This window comes from Panthera leo, chromosome E1, assembly GCF_018350215.1.
Source record: "Panthera leo isolate Ple1 chromosome E1, P.leo_Ple1_pat1.1, whole genome shotgun sequence".
Taxonomy (NCBI): Eukaryota; Metazoa; Chordata; class Mammalia; order Carnivora; family Felidae; genus Panthera; species Panthera leo.
In genome coordinates this window covers 38675371-38691104 of record NC_056692.1, presented here as the reverse complement: position 1 = coordinate 38691104, position 15734 = coordinate 38675371, and the positions used below count along the sequence as shown (strand labels likewise).

Genomic DNA, 15734 nt, shown 5'->3' with positions numbered 1-15734 from the left:
AGGCCCCTCCGGGCTGGCCCAACTCTCACTCTCAGGGAACAACCCGTCTCCCATTCAGTAAGGGCCAGCTGGGCAAAACCTGCTCTCAACCTGCTGCTGCAGCCTCATCAGAGACCCTTCTCTCCTCTTGCAAACCTCCCGAGGGTCAGACCCCTGCCATTTCTTTGATCCTCTAGAGGTCTAGATTTTTTTTTTTAATTTTTTTTTTTTTAATGTTTACTTCTGAGACAGAGAGAGAGAGAGCATGAGCGGGAGAGGGACATAGAGAGAGGGAGACACAGAATCAGAAGCAGGCTCCAGGCTCTGAGCTGTCAGCACAGAGCCTGATGCGGGGCTTGAACTCACAGACCGCGAGATCATGACCTGAGCCAAAGTCGGTCGCTCAACCGACTGAGCCACCCAGGCGCCCCTAGAGGTCTAGATTTTTAACTTCAGAGCCAGGTCATGGAATCTAATCCTTTATTGGACAGATGTGGGAAAGGAGATGGAGAGGTTTAGTGACTTGCCCAATACTGGCCAGCCAGGTAGATGGGAGAGAGGCCCTCCTGATGCCAGATCAGCAGCTCTTTACCCTGCCCTTGGCCTCATTCTCATCCACAGTCACATCAGGTCCCCAGATTACACTGGGGCTGGCCCTCCCAAGACCAGGAAGGAAAAATCTGGGTCTGTCAATACTGTAGGTATGAAGAGTGCAGTCTAGTTATTAAATGATGCACAAAGAGCTTTGGAGAACTTTTTATTGTTTAAAAATCATAATTGAGGCTTCAAAAAACATACAACCCAACACATGTCCCGATTCCAGTCCCAGACTTCCGGGAGAGCACAGATTCCCTCCCATCTTGCTGCCCACACCACTAGCCAGGACCCTGCCCTGGGGAGGCTGCCTGCCCACCCTCCTGCCCACCATGTGATATGTCACTGGCTGGGGAGGGGTCCTGGGGTGAGGTGGGGGTGACTGGCTCCCTGCACCCCTCACCCCCTGCACATATGCTGTCTGTGAGACATGTATGGTAAAGGGGCCAGTTCCCTGGGAAGGGGGCCCCAAGGGGAAAAGATAAAGAGCCATTCCCGACTCACCCCACTCCTCCCCAGCCCCCCAGCTCAAGGGAAGCTGTCATCATCATCTTCGGCCATCTCCTTGGCAAACTCCAAGTCCTGCTGCTCTCGCTCGCGCCGTTCCTGGGGCAAGAGGTGGGGTGAGGGCTGGGCTGCTGGGGACCAGTGAGGCTCTCTCACACAGTGCTTCACCGAGCCCAACCCACCCCAAGGTCAGGGACTGCCAGAGCTTCAGAACTACTCCCAGCCCTTCCAGAAACTGCCCCCCACTCTTCCCTCTCTGTAGGGAAGTTTGAGCTTTCAGTCTTATCCAAAGCAGAAAGCACCTTACCTCTGCAGACTCCAAGTCCTTGTTGTACGATTTGGGAGGAAACCTCATGGCCTGAATGAAGCACAGTAGAGACAGGAGCAAGATAAAGACAAGGCATGCACTGAACATATGTTTATTGTGCTCCTTCTGTGTACTGGGCACCACAACATGAATTAGGCTATTCATTCTTTAGTTTAGTCTAGTGAGGAGCTAGACATGGAAGGTAATTACTACTATACCATGTGGCAAACACTGGAAATGAGAATCAAGACATTCTCACTGGCCAGGGAGGGGGACTGGCAGTGAGGAGGAAAACAGAGGAAAGGAACTGACTGCTTGTGGGAATGGAGGAAAGGCATTCCAAGCAGAGGTTTCAATGTGTGAAAAGGCCTGGCCTGAGTTCAGTGGGGCCAGCCGGGAGGTGGGGGTGGGGAGGGAGGAGAGGAAGGAAAAGTGGGTAGAGAAGAAAAGAGCACCTGGGAAGTGAGCCTAGAGACAAGGGGAACCAGGTCACAGAGGGCCTTTCATGTCTCCCCGAGAACAACATTTACCTGATTTTAAGCAAGGTAACAACATCCCTAGTTTCTTGGGGCAAGAAGAGGCCAGGAAATTTGGCAAACAGAGGGCACCTGGGTGGCTCAGTCGGTTAAGCATCTGACCCTTGATTCCGGCTCACGTCATGATTTTGGGGAGCCCTGGGTTGGGCTCTGCACTGACAGCACAGAGCCTGCTTGGGATTCTCTCCCTCTCTCTTTGTCCCTCCCCTCCCTGCTCATGTGTGCTCTCTCTCTCAAAATAAACTTAAAAAAAAAAAAAAAAAAAAAAAATTTGGCGAACAGTACCAGCACCTAACTCAGTGCCTGCCACAGGATAAGAGCTTAACGACCTTTTGAGGAACTAGATACCCACCCTACCTTTTCCACAATTCAGACTTCACTAAGTGTCTTAAGACAGTGATTTCATTTAATGTCCTCAACCCTGCAAAACAGACAGGGCAGGTAATCTCCCCATCGGTTTCATAGATGGAGAAACAGAGGTTCAGACAAGGTGAAGGACTCAGATTTGGAAGCAAATCTGGAACCCTGTACTGTGAATCCATCTGGTTCCCTCCCGGGCAACCAGACCCTTAGAAGCAGGCGAAGGTCGTATAGGCCCACATGCCAAGTCCTTCATTCACTCTGGGACCCCCTGCCCTGCCATTCAGGGACTTTACAGAGATGGTCCGGGATCTAGGCCAACCTCCTCTGAGGAATTCGCAGGTGCTGCTAACCCCCCTCTACAGCCCCGGCTTCTCACCTTGACGGACATGTTGTGGATATCTAGACAGAAGGAGATGCGCTGGTGGAAGGCCAGCTGGGGCTCACGGGTGGAGTAGATATCAATCATCTCCTTGGACTGGACGTAGCCCTTCTCGTGGTTGATGCTGGCCTCAATGACACCATCCCGGATGGCCTGCCGGCCCCCAAATAAAGGAAAAGTCACCAGAAAGCCCATCTTCTAAATCTGAGAACATCCTGTCCTGTCCCTCTCCTCCTCACACTTGTACACTCACTCACGTACACACACTCTCTGGCAACCTCCTGGCCTCATTGTAAGGCCAGCACTCCCTGAAAAGACCATGCCACTACTGAACCCATTCCCTTCCTTGGCCAGTGTCCCATTCCCACCCCTTGAAATATGGCAGGAGGGTAGCAACTGCAGTCCCGGAACTGGCCCCACCTTGGCAACAATGAACTCTGCATCCTCTGGGCTATCCAGCTGCAGCTTCTGGGCGATGTCGGCCAGGGAGATTCGGGAATAGGAAAGGCTGATCATGCGCACACCTGGGAGAGGAAGGAGCACTGGGGTGGGCAGGGTGGCCACAGACCCTCTGCCCACCCATGGACACCCACAGGGTTGCCGCCATCCCTTGCAGAAGCTGATCTGGGTCCTGCTCTTCCAGCAGCCTCTCAGACTCAGATCCGCACCTGTCTTAATGACGTTGTGCCGTAGTCGGATGATTAGGGTATAGGTCCCATCTGCTTGAAACTTCTCTCCAAACTGGTCTAGGACCTGGTTGAACTTGGCAAGGTTTCCGGTCCTGACAGCTGGAGCGGGGAGGAGTGGATCAGATGATGCAAACAGGCAAACCCACTGAAAAGGCTACAGCGCTAGGGGTCTGGCAAGCTCTGGGAGTGGGACCACCCTTACCTTGAGTAAGAAGGAAGTAGGGCATGAGCGAGCGCTTGAGAGATGGCTGACGGAACTGTAGCCGGTCTGGGATCTCCCCAAGCAGCAGCTCCACCACAATCAGAAGCTTGTGCACCTGGCAGTGTGTGACACAGGAACACAGTGGGCAGGGAGCGCCAGCAGGAGGGAGAAGGGAGAGAAATGGGGCTTCAGTGCAGTCAGACGCATTGGGAAACAGGGAAAATGGCACTGCGATTAGGCCCATGCAGAGCTGGGCGTGGAATTGAAGATCTGCCTCCAGAGCCAGGTACTGGGAATATCTGCCTTTTTGCCCACACTGAGCCCTAAATTCCAGTTAATCTGGCTAATCCATACACACTGCTCTGCCATGGCAACAATCTGGAAGTACAGGCCAGATGGGTATGTCCTGTGGCTCCGAAATAGTGAGAAAACAGGGCTTAGTGGCCTAGGGAATGGAGTGTGGGTCAGCCAAAGATGCTGGTTAGAGAGGTGGATTGTTCCTGGAGGAGAGGAGGTGAATGTGTAGAACAAGTTATCTGGGTAGAGGCAGAAGCTCAGGAAGGAGACTGGCAGAACCTCAGTGAATGACCCGAGTATGGATGCAGAAGGCTGGCTGGAAAATTTGGCCCTTCCTTCTCCATAAAATTGTGAGTACCTCTGTGCGCCTACCATGGATTCAGTACCATGGGAGGAAAACTGTAAGAGGGGTGACGCCTAGCAATTAAGGAGCTTCCTACCAAGTGGGACGAACAGGAACACAGACAGCTAGATCGTGTGATATCAAGAGTCACAAGAGAAGTAAGGGGTTAAAATGGGTAGTGGGCTGGGGGCACCTGGGTGGCTCAGTTGGTTAAGTGTCCGGCTTTGGCTCAGGTCATGATCTTGCGGCTCGTGAGTTCGAGCCCCACCATCAGGCTCTGTGCTGACAGCACAGAGCCTGGAGCCTGCTTCGGATTCTATGTCTCCTCTCTTTGCCCCTCTCCTGCTTGCACTCTCTCTCTCTCTCTCAAAAACAAACATTAAAAAAAAAAATGGGTGGTGGGTGATCATGCCCACACCCACCCATATAATACCCATGATGTTGCCCAGTTCCCTGGAGTAATCCATGAGTGAGGGGAAATGCAGGAAAAAGGCTAAAGTTAATATATGCCATAGGATTCTGATGAAGCAGAAAAAGGAAGGAGGTTGTTTCAGTCAAGGAAACAGATTAGAAAAGAGGTGGATAAGTGTGAGGACACGCCCCAAGAAAGTCTGGAAGGCGATGAAAGATGATGGGCCAGTCTAAGGACGTGCTGTTTTGAAAACCAGGCTGAGCTCAGATTTGGAGACAGTATGCTAGTATATACTCACTAGTTAGGAAATGCTGAGTAACGAAGTCCTTGGTATCCTAGTCCCTAAAATAGGTGGCAGTGGCACCGGACCGTAATGCCCAGCCTGCCTACCTCACAAGACTGTAATGCTCTATTGTGCAGGTAAGGCAGAGCAATGCAAGCTTCCTGGGCAAGGCAGGCACAGGCCTGGAGCTCTTTTTAGTTAGGCAGTTGTGTGGAAGCTGGGTTGGTAAAGGGGAGGATGATGACCAGAAATGCTAGTGGCCTGAACAAGGGCACCAGTGATACCAGAGAGGAGACAAATACAAAAGACATGGGGACAAATCAACAGATAACTTAGTGACGTGGAAGGAGGGGTGGTGGTGGTGGTGGTGAGTCCGGGATGATCCTGAAGCTCCTATCTTGATTGGGAGAGCAGAAGGAAGGACTGGTAAGGGGTACTCAGAGGGGTTTGCTTTGGACAAGCTTTGTGTGAGGAGTATCTATACAGAGATGTGTGGTGGGAAGCTGGATTTGTAGATCTGGTGTTCATAAGAGGGGTCAGAATTAGTATCAAGCTGAAGTCTGAACCCCCAAACTCATATGTTGAAGTCTTTAACCCCTTAGGACCTCAGAATGTGACTACACAGGCACCCCTCAGCGATATCACAGGTTCGGTTCCAGATCACCACAACAAAGTGAATATCACAATAAGGCGAGTCAAAGGACTTTTTGGTTTCCCAGTGCACACAAAGTTGTTTACACTGTACCATAATCTATTAAGTATGCAATAACATTATATTAAAAAACAAAAAACACTATATGTACCTTAATCTGAAGATATTTTGTTAAAAAACGCTATCATCTGGTCTTCCAACAAGTGGTAACCACTGATCCCGGATCAGCATAACTGATATCATAATGAAAAGTTTGAGGGGTGCTTGGGTTGCTCAGTCAGTTAAGTGTCTGACTCAGGGTTTGTGAGATCAAGCCCTACATGGAGCTCTGCACTGACAGCAAGGAGCCTGCTTGGGATTCTCTTTCTGCCCCTCCCCAGCTCATGCACACACTCTCTCCTAAAATAAACTTAAAACAAACAAACAAACAAACAAACAAACAAACTTTGAAGTATTGTGAGGAAGACCAAAATGTGACACAGAGACATGAAGTGAGCAAATGCTGTTGGAAAAATGGCGCCGAGACACTTGCTCATTGCAGGGTTGCCACTAACCTGCAATTTATAAAAAAGCGTGTATGTGCGAAGTACAATAAAACAAGGTATGCCTGTATTTGGAGACAGAGCTTTTAAAGAGATAATTAAGGGGCATGAGGTCATATGAGTGGGTCCTAATCCAATATGACTGGTATCCTTACAAGAGATTAGGATACAGTCAGGCAGAGAAGGAAGACCATTTGAAGAGATTAGAAGATGACGGCCATCTATAAGGAAGAGAGGTCCTCAGGAGAAACTAACCATGCGGACACACTGATGTTAGACTTCTGGCTTTCAGAACTATGAGGAAATAGATCTCTGTTGCTTAAGCCACCCAGTCTGTGGTAGCTTGGTGTGACGGCTCGAACAGACTAAGATAGTTAGAAATGGATTCTGGTGAAGCATCATGGAGGTCTGTGTTGAGCCATGCAAGCAAGGAAGCTCACCCAAGGAGAGAATGCGAGTTTCAATATGGGTGAATAAGCTTTCAAAGTGTTGTAGACCCCACTTTAAACCTGAGGCCTCTTTTTACACATTTTCCTTCTCCCTGCTTTACTTCAAGCTAGCTTCTCTTTTTCCATCCCTTCCTAGCTCCTCCAAGGCCTCGGCCCATCACCTGTTTGCTTAAGTCCCTCTGGGTGGAAGTTTCCCTAACTCTGCTTCTTCCTCTCTCAAGCAACCACTCCATCTCTTTCCTGGCCAAAGATCTCTCACTCTAGCCCTTTCTGCTCCTTCCTGCTGCCTGGCTCCACCACAGAAAACTCTGAAACCTTATCCATCTTTACCAGAGTAAAGTCTGGTTTGAGAATCCTACTTTACCCCACAATGTCTCTCTCCAGGACACAACAATTTATATGCTAATTACCTGTGTTTTCAGAAACTTTAGTGTATGTCCTATGTTGTAAGTAATCAACATTCTGCATATGTACTGTGTATGTCTGAAAAGCCATTCCCTTCTGGAAAATTCTACCAATTTGCAAGCACCAGATTAAATTTAACTTTTTAAAGATGTCTTTAATTATTTGACCAAAATCAAACCTGTCTTTCTTTGAACTTCTGAACAGAAACAGACCAAATCTCAACTACACTGACTTAATCATTGTACATTTTCATCCTCTCCTCTTTCAAGCGCACTAGGAGGTAGAGGTCACACTGACGTGGGAACAGAGGTTTGTAGTCGAGAAACCTGGGTCCAAATTCTGGCTACCAGGCTCTGTGACTTTACAAAAGTTCTCAAGCCTTTCTAGGTCAATGTTCTTTACCTATCTCACAGTGCCTAATACCAAGGTCACCACTCAAAAAAAAAAAATACTTGGGTGACTGACAGCTATTAGGTGGCCAAGGTTTTTCCACCCGAACCAGTCAGCCTTATGGAGATTTTCTGGATTCCCTGGCTACAGAGAACACTGCTCCCAAATGGGCATGTGAGAAACCAGAGAAGAGCCTGGGGATTCTCAACATAATCCGGGCCCGTGCCTGGAATGACTGTAAAGAGCGCTGGGGCAATGGGAATATTCTAAACCTATCTACCAAGGAGAATACTCTCTCTGAACATAACCACCAGAGGTGCAGCTAGTATCTGCTTAATGTGCTTTGACCAATGTTATTACGCACAAATGCACTATGCACAATGATACACCTTTTGGATAATGAAGGTTAGGGACACCTTCCCTGGCCTGTGTAGGGAAAGAGAACCAAAGCCTTATCAGATGAATAAGTAGTGTAGGGATGAGAACTGCTGCTCACCGTCTGTTTGAAGCCGACAGCTGTGTGCTGAGGGGCCTTACGAAGGGCATTGGTCATTGTTCTCCGGGCCTCTGAGTACTCCAACTGAATAGCTTTGATTCGCCCTGGGGGTAGAGAAGGGAGTGGGTCAAGAGAATGGCATCATCCAAAGCCCCTTGCAAACCAGTGTCAAATGGGTGTCTCATGCACCAAGTGAGCTGAGACACCTTCTGATCTGACTCAAGGGTCGGGCCCATCGCTCACCTGTGTAGTAGAGGTACCTGGCCCACTCATTGTTGTTGGCCTGCTCGGGGAACACGGACTTGGACACCAGCTTCTCAGCCTGGTCGTACAAGCTGTAGTGTAGGTAGTTCCGCAGCAGGAGGTTCAGCAGGGTGGCCTGCCCATCCGCATCATGCCGAAGGGTGGCTGTCCGGAGCCGAGCATGCAAGAAGCTTCAAGAAGGGAAGAAAAGAGATATCAAAGGGCTCAAATAAGAACTCTTTGAATTGCTTTGACCTCTCCATTCTCTCTCAATTCCAAAAAAAGTGACACAGACTGCTTTTCTGGTTATTCACTGAATACTCAACTATTGAGTGCCTGCGGTGTGAAGCACTATTCTAGGTGCACCAAAAGGACACAACTCTGCATTCTCGTGGGGGTGACAGACAATGATCATGATAAGTAAGTGTATTACTTAGCATGATAGGAGGAGATCAGGGCTATGGAGAAATGAGGGTAAGTGTAATAGGGAACACAGGAGGTGAGGAGGATGGGGTTGCAATTTTAAATAGCTTGATCAGGGTAGGACTTGCTGAGAAAGGAACAATTAAACAAAGGCTTGAAGGAAGCAGGGAGAAGAGCATTCTCGGTAGAGAGAAGAGCATGCCTGTCATGCCCCAGGAAGAGCAGGGAGGCCAGTGTGGGGAGTCAGGGGAGCAGAGGGTGCTGGAGTCAAGAAGGCAGTAACAAGGGCCAGAGCACATCAGGCTTTATGTGCTATCATGAGGACTTCAACTCTTCCCTGAGGAAAATGGGGAGCCACCACAAGCTCTAAGCAAAGGAGTGAAATGTTTTCTAGCCTGTCCTTCCACCCTTGACCTACCAGTCAGTACTCCCTTGATGTGGAGTAAAGGGAAGAGCCTGGGGGATAGTTCTTAACTTTAGGGTCAGACCTTGGCCACCCGTACCTGCGCACCACATCCAGCTTGTCCAGGAACTCATAGACCCGGGCATGATAGTAGTAACACTTTGCGGCCACAAGGTCCAGGGCCCGGCGGTTCTGAGTGCTGATCTTCTGCATTAGGTCATCAGAGATCTTCTGTGCCTGGGGAGGCAGCCAAAAGAGAATCTAGTGGCAGTTCCTCAAAAGCTTGGACATGGAGCAATCACATGAGCCAGCACTCCCCTTCTACGCATAAATCCAGGAGAATTGGAAACATGTTCACATAAAAGCTTGTATGCAAATGTTCATAGCAGCATTATTATTACCAAAAAGTGAAATGATCCCTCCAAGTGCCCATCACTGGATATATGGATAAACTAAATGCAGCATATCCATACAATGGAATATTATTCACCCACAAAAAGGGCTGGATCACAGATCCACACTACGACATGGACAAACCTACAATACGTTATGCTAAGTCAAAGAAACCATACATAAAAGGCCATGTATTATATAATTCTATTTATATGAGATGTCAGAATAGGAAAATCCACGAGCCAGAAAATGGAGATGAGTAGTTGCTGGAGGCTGGGGGGAATGGGGAATGACTATTAACAGCAATGGTGTTTCTTTTGGGGGTGATGAAATTATTCTGGAATTAGACAGTGATGATGGTTGTACAACCTTGTGAACACACCAAAACCCACTGAACTGTACACTTTATTTTTTTATAACTGTTTTTAAAGTTTATTTATTTTGAGAGAGAAAGAGCCTGAGTGAGGGAGAGGCAAAGAGGGAGAGAGAAGAGAATCCCAAGCAGGCTCTGTATTGTCAGTGCAGAGCCTGACACAGGGCTCAAACTCACAAACTGTGAGATTATGACCTGTGCTGAAATCAAGAGTCAGACGCTTAACTGACTGAGCCACCAGGAGCCCCATAATTGATTTTATTTTAGATCTTCTTTTTTTAAAGTTTATTTATTTTTGAGAGAGAGAGAGAGGCAGAGAGAGAGGGAGGAAGAGAGGTGAACTAGCAGGGAAGGGGCAGAGAGAGGAGACAGAATCTGAAGCAGGCTCCAGGCTCTGAGATGTCAGAGCAGAGCCTGACACAGGGCTCAAACCCAAAGGCCGTGACATCATGACCTAAGCTGAAGGAGGATGATTAACCGACTGAGCCACCCAGGCGCCCTTCATTTTATTTTAAGTACTCTCTGTACCCAATGTTGGGCTCGAACTCATGACCTGGAGACCAAGAGTCAGACGCTCTACTGACTGAGCCAGCTAGGTACCCCTGAATTGTACACTTTAAAGGGGATGAATTATGGGGCATCTGGGTGGCTTAGTCAGTTGAGCATCCGACTTTGGCTCAGGTCATGATCTCACAGTTCATGGGTTGGAGCCCTCCCATAGGGCTCTGTGCTGACAGCTCAGAGCCTGAGCCTGCTTCAGATTCTGTGTCTCCCTCTCTCTTTGCCCCTCCCCCACTTGCACACACACTCTCTCTCTCAAAAATAAATATTAAAAAACTAAAAAAAATAAAATAAAATAAAGGGGTGAATTATATTTAGAAACAAACAAAAACCAACTCAAGGCAAGGTAAGGAAAAAACAAAACAGGAAATTGAGAGGGACCTGTCATTTCTTAAGCATGCTCTTGGGACAGTAGCTGTGATGGCAAAGAAGTTGGCCCCAGTCAGAGGGAGAAGTGGTAGAGCAGTATCCATGGAGTTGTTCAGTCCCATGAAAAGAGCTGCTACTTTGTGAAAGCTTACTATATGCAGATCATTGTGCCAGTATTTTACTTAATGCCAACAATGATCTTGTAAATTGGGCACTATTTTCCCCATTTGACATAAGGCCAGGAGAAATTAATTTGCCTAAGGTATAGCTGGGATTTGAACGTTGGTTTCTATCTCCAAATCTCTATCCTAACAGAATCCACGACACCGGCACTATGCCACAGACAAGCACAGAATGGTGGCCGCTAGCCCCTTCCCATGGTGTCTGAACGGGAGCTGAGGGGGCTTCCCGGATGTGGAGTTAGGTGTGTTCCCACATGGGGTAAGAGTCTGGGGGCTGTTTAAGAGCCCAGTGATTCTCTCCATTTCTTCACCAGAGACAATCTCTCCCACAAAACCCATGCACTGCTTGGGACATGTTAACCTTGCCCACTGGCCCTGGATACCTCTTTGTAGCGTTTGCTGTTCATCAGGAAGATGACCACGAGGAGCTGTAGATAGGCTTCCACCTCAGGCAGGAGGGGTGCTGATGCAGCTTTTCCTGTTCGGGGACGGAACTGTAAATCAGCTTCGGTGTCCATGGGCTAGGAGAAGACATGAATTACTGTGGAAAAGCTCAGTCAGATCAGTCAACCAAGAATTTACTAAACACCCACGATGAATGCCTACTATGTGCAAGATTTTTCTAGGTATTGGGGATGCAAAAACAAAGATGGCACACAGTCACCTTCTGAAAGAAGTCAAGGAGGTTGGCAATAGAAACAAGAAAAGGGTTACGGGAATGTAACAGACATCTTTACAGAATATAATGGGGACAGAAAGGATGATGTAAGGACCCCCTCAAAAAACCTACAGTCTAAGTAGAGATTAAACCACCACACCTGGAACCACTGCAAATTTGATCAGATAGGGTTTAATAAAGTAACATAATTCTAGAGATGAGATCAAGAATAATGAGATACAATTTTTTTTTTGTGGGAACAAAGGAAATTTGGGGGAAGTGACATATACATAGTACTTATTATCAGATCTAGTCACCAAAACTGGAATAATATGCAACAGCTCAAAAAGCAAACATGTTGGGTGAATTTAGAGATACAGGGTTAAAAAACATTCCAGGTGAGGTTGGGGGGAGGGTGCTTTCTCGTTCCCAGACAATACACTCTTCTTCATCATTCCACCTCAAGGGATTGTTTGAGTTTTCACATCTATGGAACAGCCTGTGAGCGTATAGGATTTTAGGGATGAAGGTGGCTGAAGGGACAACGTGATTTGAGAAGGGTCAGGACCTGTACATAAGGGGGATTTTACAGCCAGAAAGGAAAAGGAGAGGTCTTTCGTGGCATGGAGACCACTGCCTGCACCAAATTTCATCAGCATTCACTATGTGCCAGGGAAGGTTCTAAGACATTCCTTTACTCAGCCTCATCCCCCGAATCTGTTCACTACATTTAACAATGAAAATGAGGCATAAGGAGGTTAGGTCACTTGCTCAAGTCCCACAAGTACCAAATGGTATAGCTGGGGTTCAAATCTGACTCCACCTCCAAAACCTGTATTCTTTTTTTAACATTTTATTTTGTTTTTTTAATTTATTTTTTGAGAGAGAGCACACTCACACAAGATGGGAAGGGGCAGAGAGAGAATCCTAAGCAGACTCCACCTCACAAACCGTGAGATGATGACCTGAGTTGAGATCAAGAGTAAGACGCTTAACTGAGCCACGCAGGTGCTCCCAGAACCTGTGCTCTTAACCACTGTTTTATACGTCCTCCTCAGTGAGGATTCAGAGGTGGTGGTACCTTCTCCTAGGACAATGGAGACACCACCCAACTGGAGGAGAGTGCTCGTGCTGAGGAGCAGCGTTAAGTGAGTTTGGTTCAAAGGGTCCTGATTCCCAGTTTTTTTCCCTGACTCAGAAGAATGACACTATAGGGCAGAAAGATGGTTCCCTTGTTAGGGGACAAATGAGTCTTAAAATGGGCTGCTTTGCTTCACTACTCAGCTACAGCAGGTAATCAGACAGATCTTCAGGATGGGAAACATTACATCAAGGGGTGGGGTGGGGGGATGTGGTCTGAGACCAAGCCTGCATACTTTAAGCACCTGACTCACTCACCTCTTCCAGAAAGGGTAGCAAGAAGTCTCGAGTGGCATTATTTGAGGTGAAGAAGCCATGTACAGCCTTATACAGAACGTAGTGGTTGAGGCGACGTGATGTGGAAGGGAGCATCCGCAGGGCCCTCAGCACAAATCGAGGCTCCTTGCCCGAAACTGCCTTCTCCAGCTGTTTCACATGCTCTTTAATGTCTGTGGAGGACCACAGAAGAAAACAATGTTACTTCCAATTCTTCCTATTCCCTCTCACCCTCCAGGCAAGTAGTTCTAGGGAACCTCTTATAAAAGGGCAAGATGTAGCCAACCACTTCTTTTGCCTAGTAGGGTTAAGCAATACTTACAGATGCCAAATAATGATTTTAAGACATAACCAAGAGACAAAAATTAAAGCTGGGGTAGGGGAAAGGGTAGAGGGTGACAGAAAGAGGAAGGTAAAGAGAACAACAAAAAACAAGACAAATACATGGAGATTTAACAGATTTCTATACAGGAAAAGACTTTCTAAATGTAAACAATGGTAGAGGGGCACCTGGCTCAGAAGGCTCTTGATTTTGGCTGTCATTATCCCATGGTCTGTATAGGACTTGGCACTAACAACACGGAGCCTGCTTGGGATTTTCTCTCTCCCTCTCTCTGCCCCTCCCCCACCCTCTCTTTTTCTCAAAATAACTTAAAAAAAAAAAACACAATGGGAGAAGTCATACACATACACACACACGTGCACGCACACGCGTGATGAACTCCACTCTAAAAAATCCTTCCGAATAACTGAACAAAAAAAATATTTGCAACAAATGTGACCAGAGAGTCATGTTCTTATTTTACAAAGAACTTGCATAAATAACTAGGACAAGTAAAAATGAACACAAATGGGAGGCCTGGGTGGCTCAGTCAGTTAAATGTCTGACTTCGGCTTGGGTCATGATCTCACAGTTTGTGGGTTGGAGCCCAGCATCGGGCTCTGTGCAGACAGCTCAGAGCCTGGAGCCTGCTCTGGATTCTGTGTCTCCCTCTCTCTGCCGCTCCCCCACTCACACTGTGTGTGTGTGTGTGTGTGTGTGTGTGTGTGTGTCTCAAAAAAAAACATTAAAAAAACCACAAATAGACAATACAAAAAGAAGAAATATAGCTAACTGACATGAAAATACATTTTACTAGCTTTTGAATAATTGCAAATGGAAATGTTTTCAACTACCAAATTGGTAATATTTAAGAAATCATAACAGAGTTACCAGTGAACAGGATATTTCTGTTGGTATAACATAAATCAGTACAATTTCCCTGGACAATACCTACCCAAAACCTTAAAAAACGCCTACCCTTTCAATTCAGGCATATTTAGAATCTATACTGAAGAAATAATTGTAAAGGTAGACTAAAAACCTGGTCACAAAGATGACTGTTGAAAAATTATTTATAACAGTACAAAACTGGAAACAACTAAAGTGTCTAGGAATAAGGGAATACATTTCATTGGTAGTTTCTTAGTTACCTTTGTACACTTAGCATAGGGTGTCTGGGTCCCATCAATGACACAGTAATGATAACTGCTAACATTACAGAGGGTTTACTATGTGTCCATCATTAGGGAGAAAACCCAATGAACAATCTGGTTCCACTTGATCCAGAGTTGGGAAAATAGCACAAGGGTCACAGTGGGAAGCTCTCAGTCTACCCACTCCAAATGTGGACAGGATCTCTAAGAAAAATGTGAATTTGGAGGAGCAAGAGGGCTGTAAGAAACTGGAAACAAGCACTTAGGAGAAAAGAAATGGAGGAATTGGTTCATATTTTAGGTCGAAGATATTAGGAACTCAAAGATGACACCTAAAAACTTGCAAGTCTGTAAAATGTTTAAACTCTTTAGAAACAGGAGTAAGGGAGCAGAAGTACATTGGGATTGTTGGGGAACCTTCGTTACAGAAACAAGAAAGCAAGATACTGAGTAGAAAGTCTTCCCTTAGGTGAATTTACTAGAGATAGCTAGCAAAAGAAAACTTTTGTAGTCTTAAAATTCAAGGGCCAGTATTCTGCGTCACCCTGACACCCTTTATACACAAATACAAACACTGGTTTCTGGTGGGATCAATCATATGCTGGGGGCGTTAGAATCAGTTCGGTGGATGTAAACAGAGTAGGTCAGAGAAGACCTAGAAGAGGGAGTCTACAGGCCCAGTGAGACCTACTTCTAGATGCAACTCAGGCAGAGGAAGGTGTGTGTGAAGGGAGGAGTCCGGAACCTGGAGAGAAGGTTCAGTTATTGGGACTGGGGTCGGGAGTGTCAGGGGACTGGAGGTGGGCACTGGGGATATTCCTAAAGAACCGGGGATGGTGGAAGCTGCGCTGCGGATCCCGAGGAGCGCTGTCATCCGTGATCACAGCACGTCCCCGGCCCGGGCTCTCGTACCCTCCAAGGTGACGGTGTCCAGCTCTCGCTGGGAGTGCTCAGCCGCCGCCGTTTTGCTGTCAGCTTCTCCCGCTGACGCGCCACCCGCCGCCGCCTCCTCTTTCATCTCCACATCCTGGGGAGTCGGGGGCGGCGGTGGTTCTTGCTCCCCTCCGCCCGGCGGCGGCTTTGCCTTTTCCGCGCCGCGGCGGCGCCCCGAGCCCTCCTGTTTCATGGTGCCCGGGGTCGCGGCCTAGTCCGGGGACAGAGACCGGGGGTTCGCGTGAATCCTCGCACCAGAAATCAGGAACCGAGACGGGCCTGCACACGAGCGCGGGCTCGCGACGGGCCGCACGATGACTGAGCAGCTGCAAACCCTTTCCCGGCGCTGGGCCTTCTGGGAAACGCCAGGCCCGGCGGGCCGAAAGCCGAGTCCACAAAAGGGAAAGAAATCAACAGCCGAGGTGCAGGATGGAGGCGGATCTTCGAGGAAGGAACGGGGAGGAGTCTGTATGGGTTTG

General features: G+C 47.7%; 1 protein-coding gene across 2 annotated transcripts; it reads right to left on the bottom strand.

Annotated features, from left to right (window-relative positions):
• Positions 1 to 723: 723 nt before the first annotated feature.
• Positions 724 to 15733, bottom strand: PSMD3 (proteasome 26S subunit, non-ATPase 3). 2 transcript variants are annotated; one of them, XM_042914399.1, is made up of 12 exons: positions 15235 to 15733; positions 12829 to 13019; positions 11156 to 11293; positions 8995 to 9131; positions 8069 to 8259; positions 7826 to 7929; positions 3557 to 3671; positions 3334 to 3453; positions 3086 to 3189; positions 2663 to 2818; positions 1388 to 1438; positions 724 to 1211 (listed from the first exon to the last, which is right to left on the bottom strand). In XM_042914399.1, exons 1-12 carry the CDS (start codon positions 15446 to 15448, stop codon positions 1074 to 1076), a joined length of 1659 nt encoding a protein of 552 aa, XP_042770333.1. In that variant the 5' UTR covers positions 15449 to 15733; the 3' UTR covers positions 724 to 1073. The 2 variants fall into 2 exon arrangements, with proteins under 2 accessions (XP_042770333.1, XP_042770334.1); XM_042914400.1 differs by having other exon boundaries at positions 724 to 1179.
• Between the last annotated feature and the right edge of the window lies 1 nt (position 15734).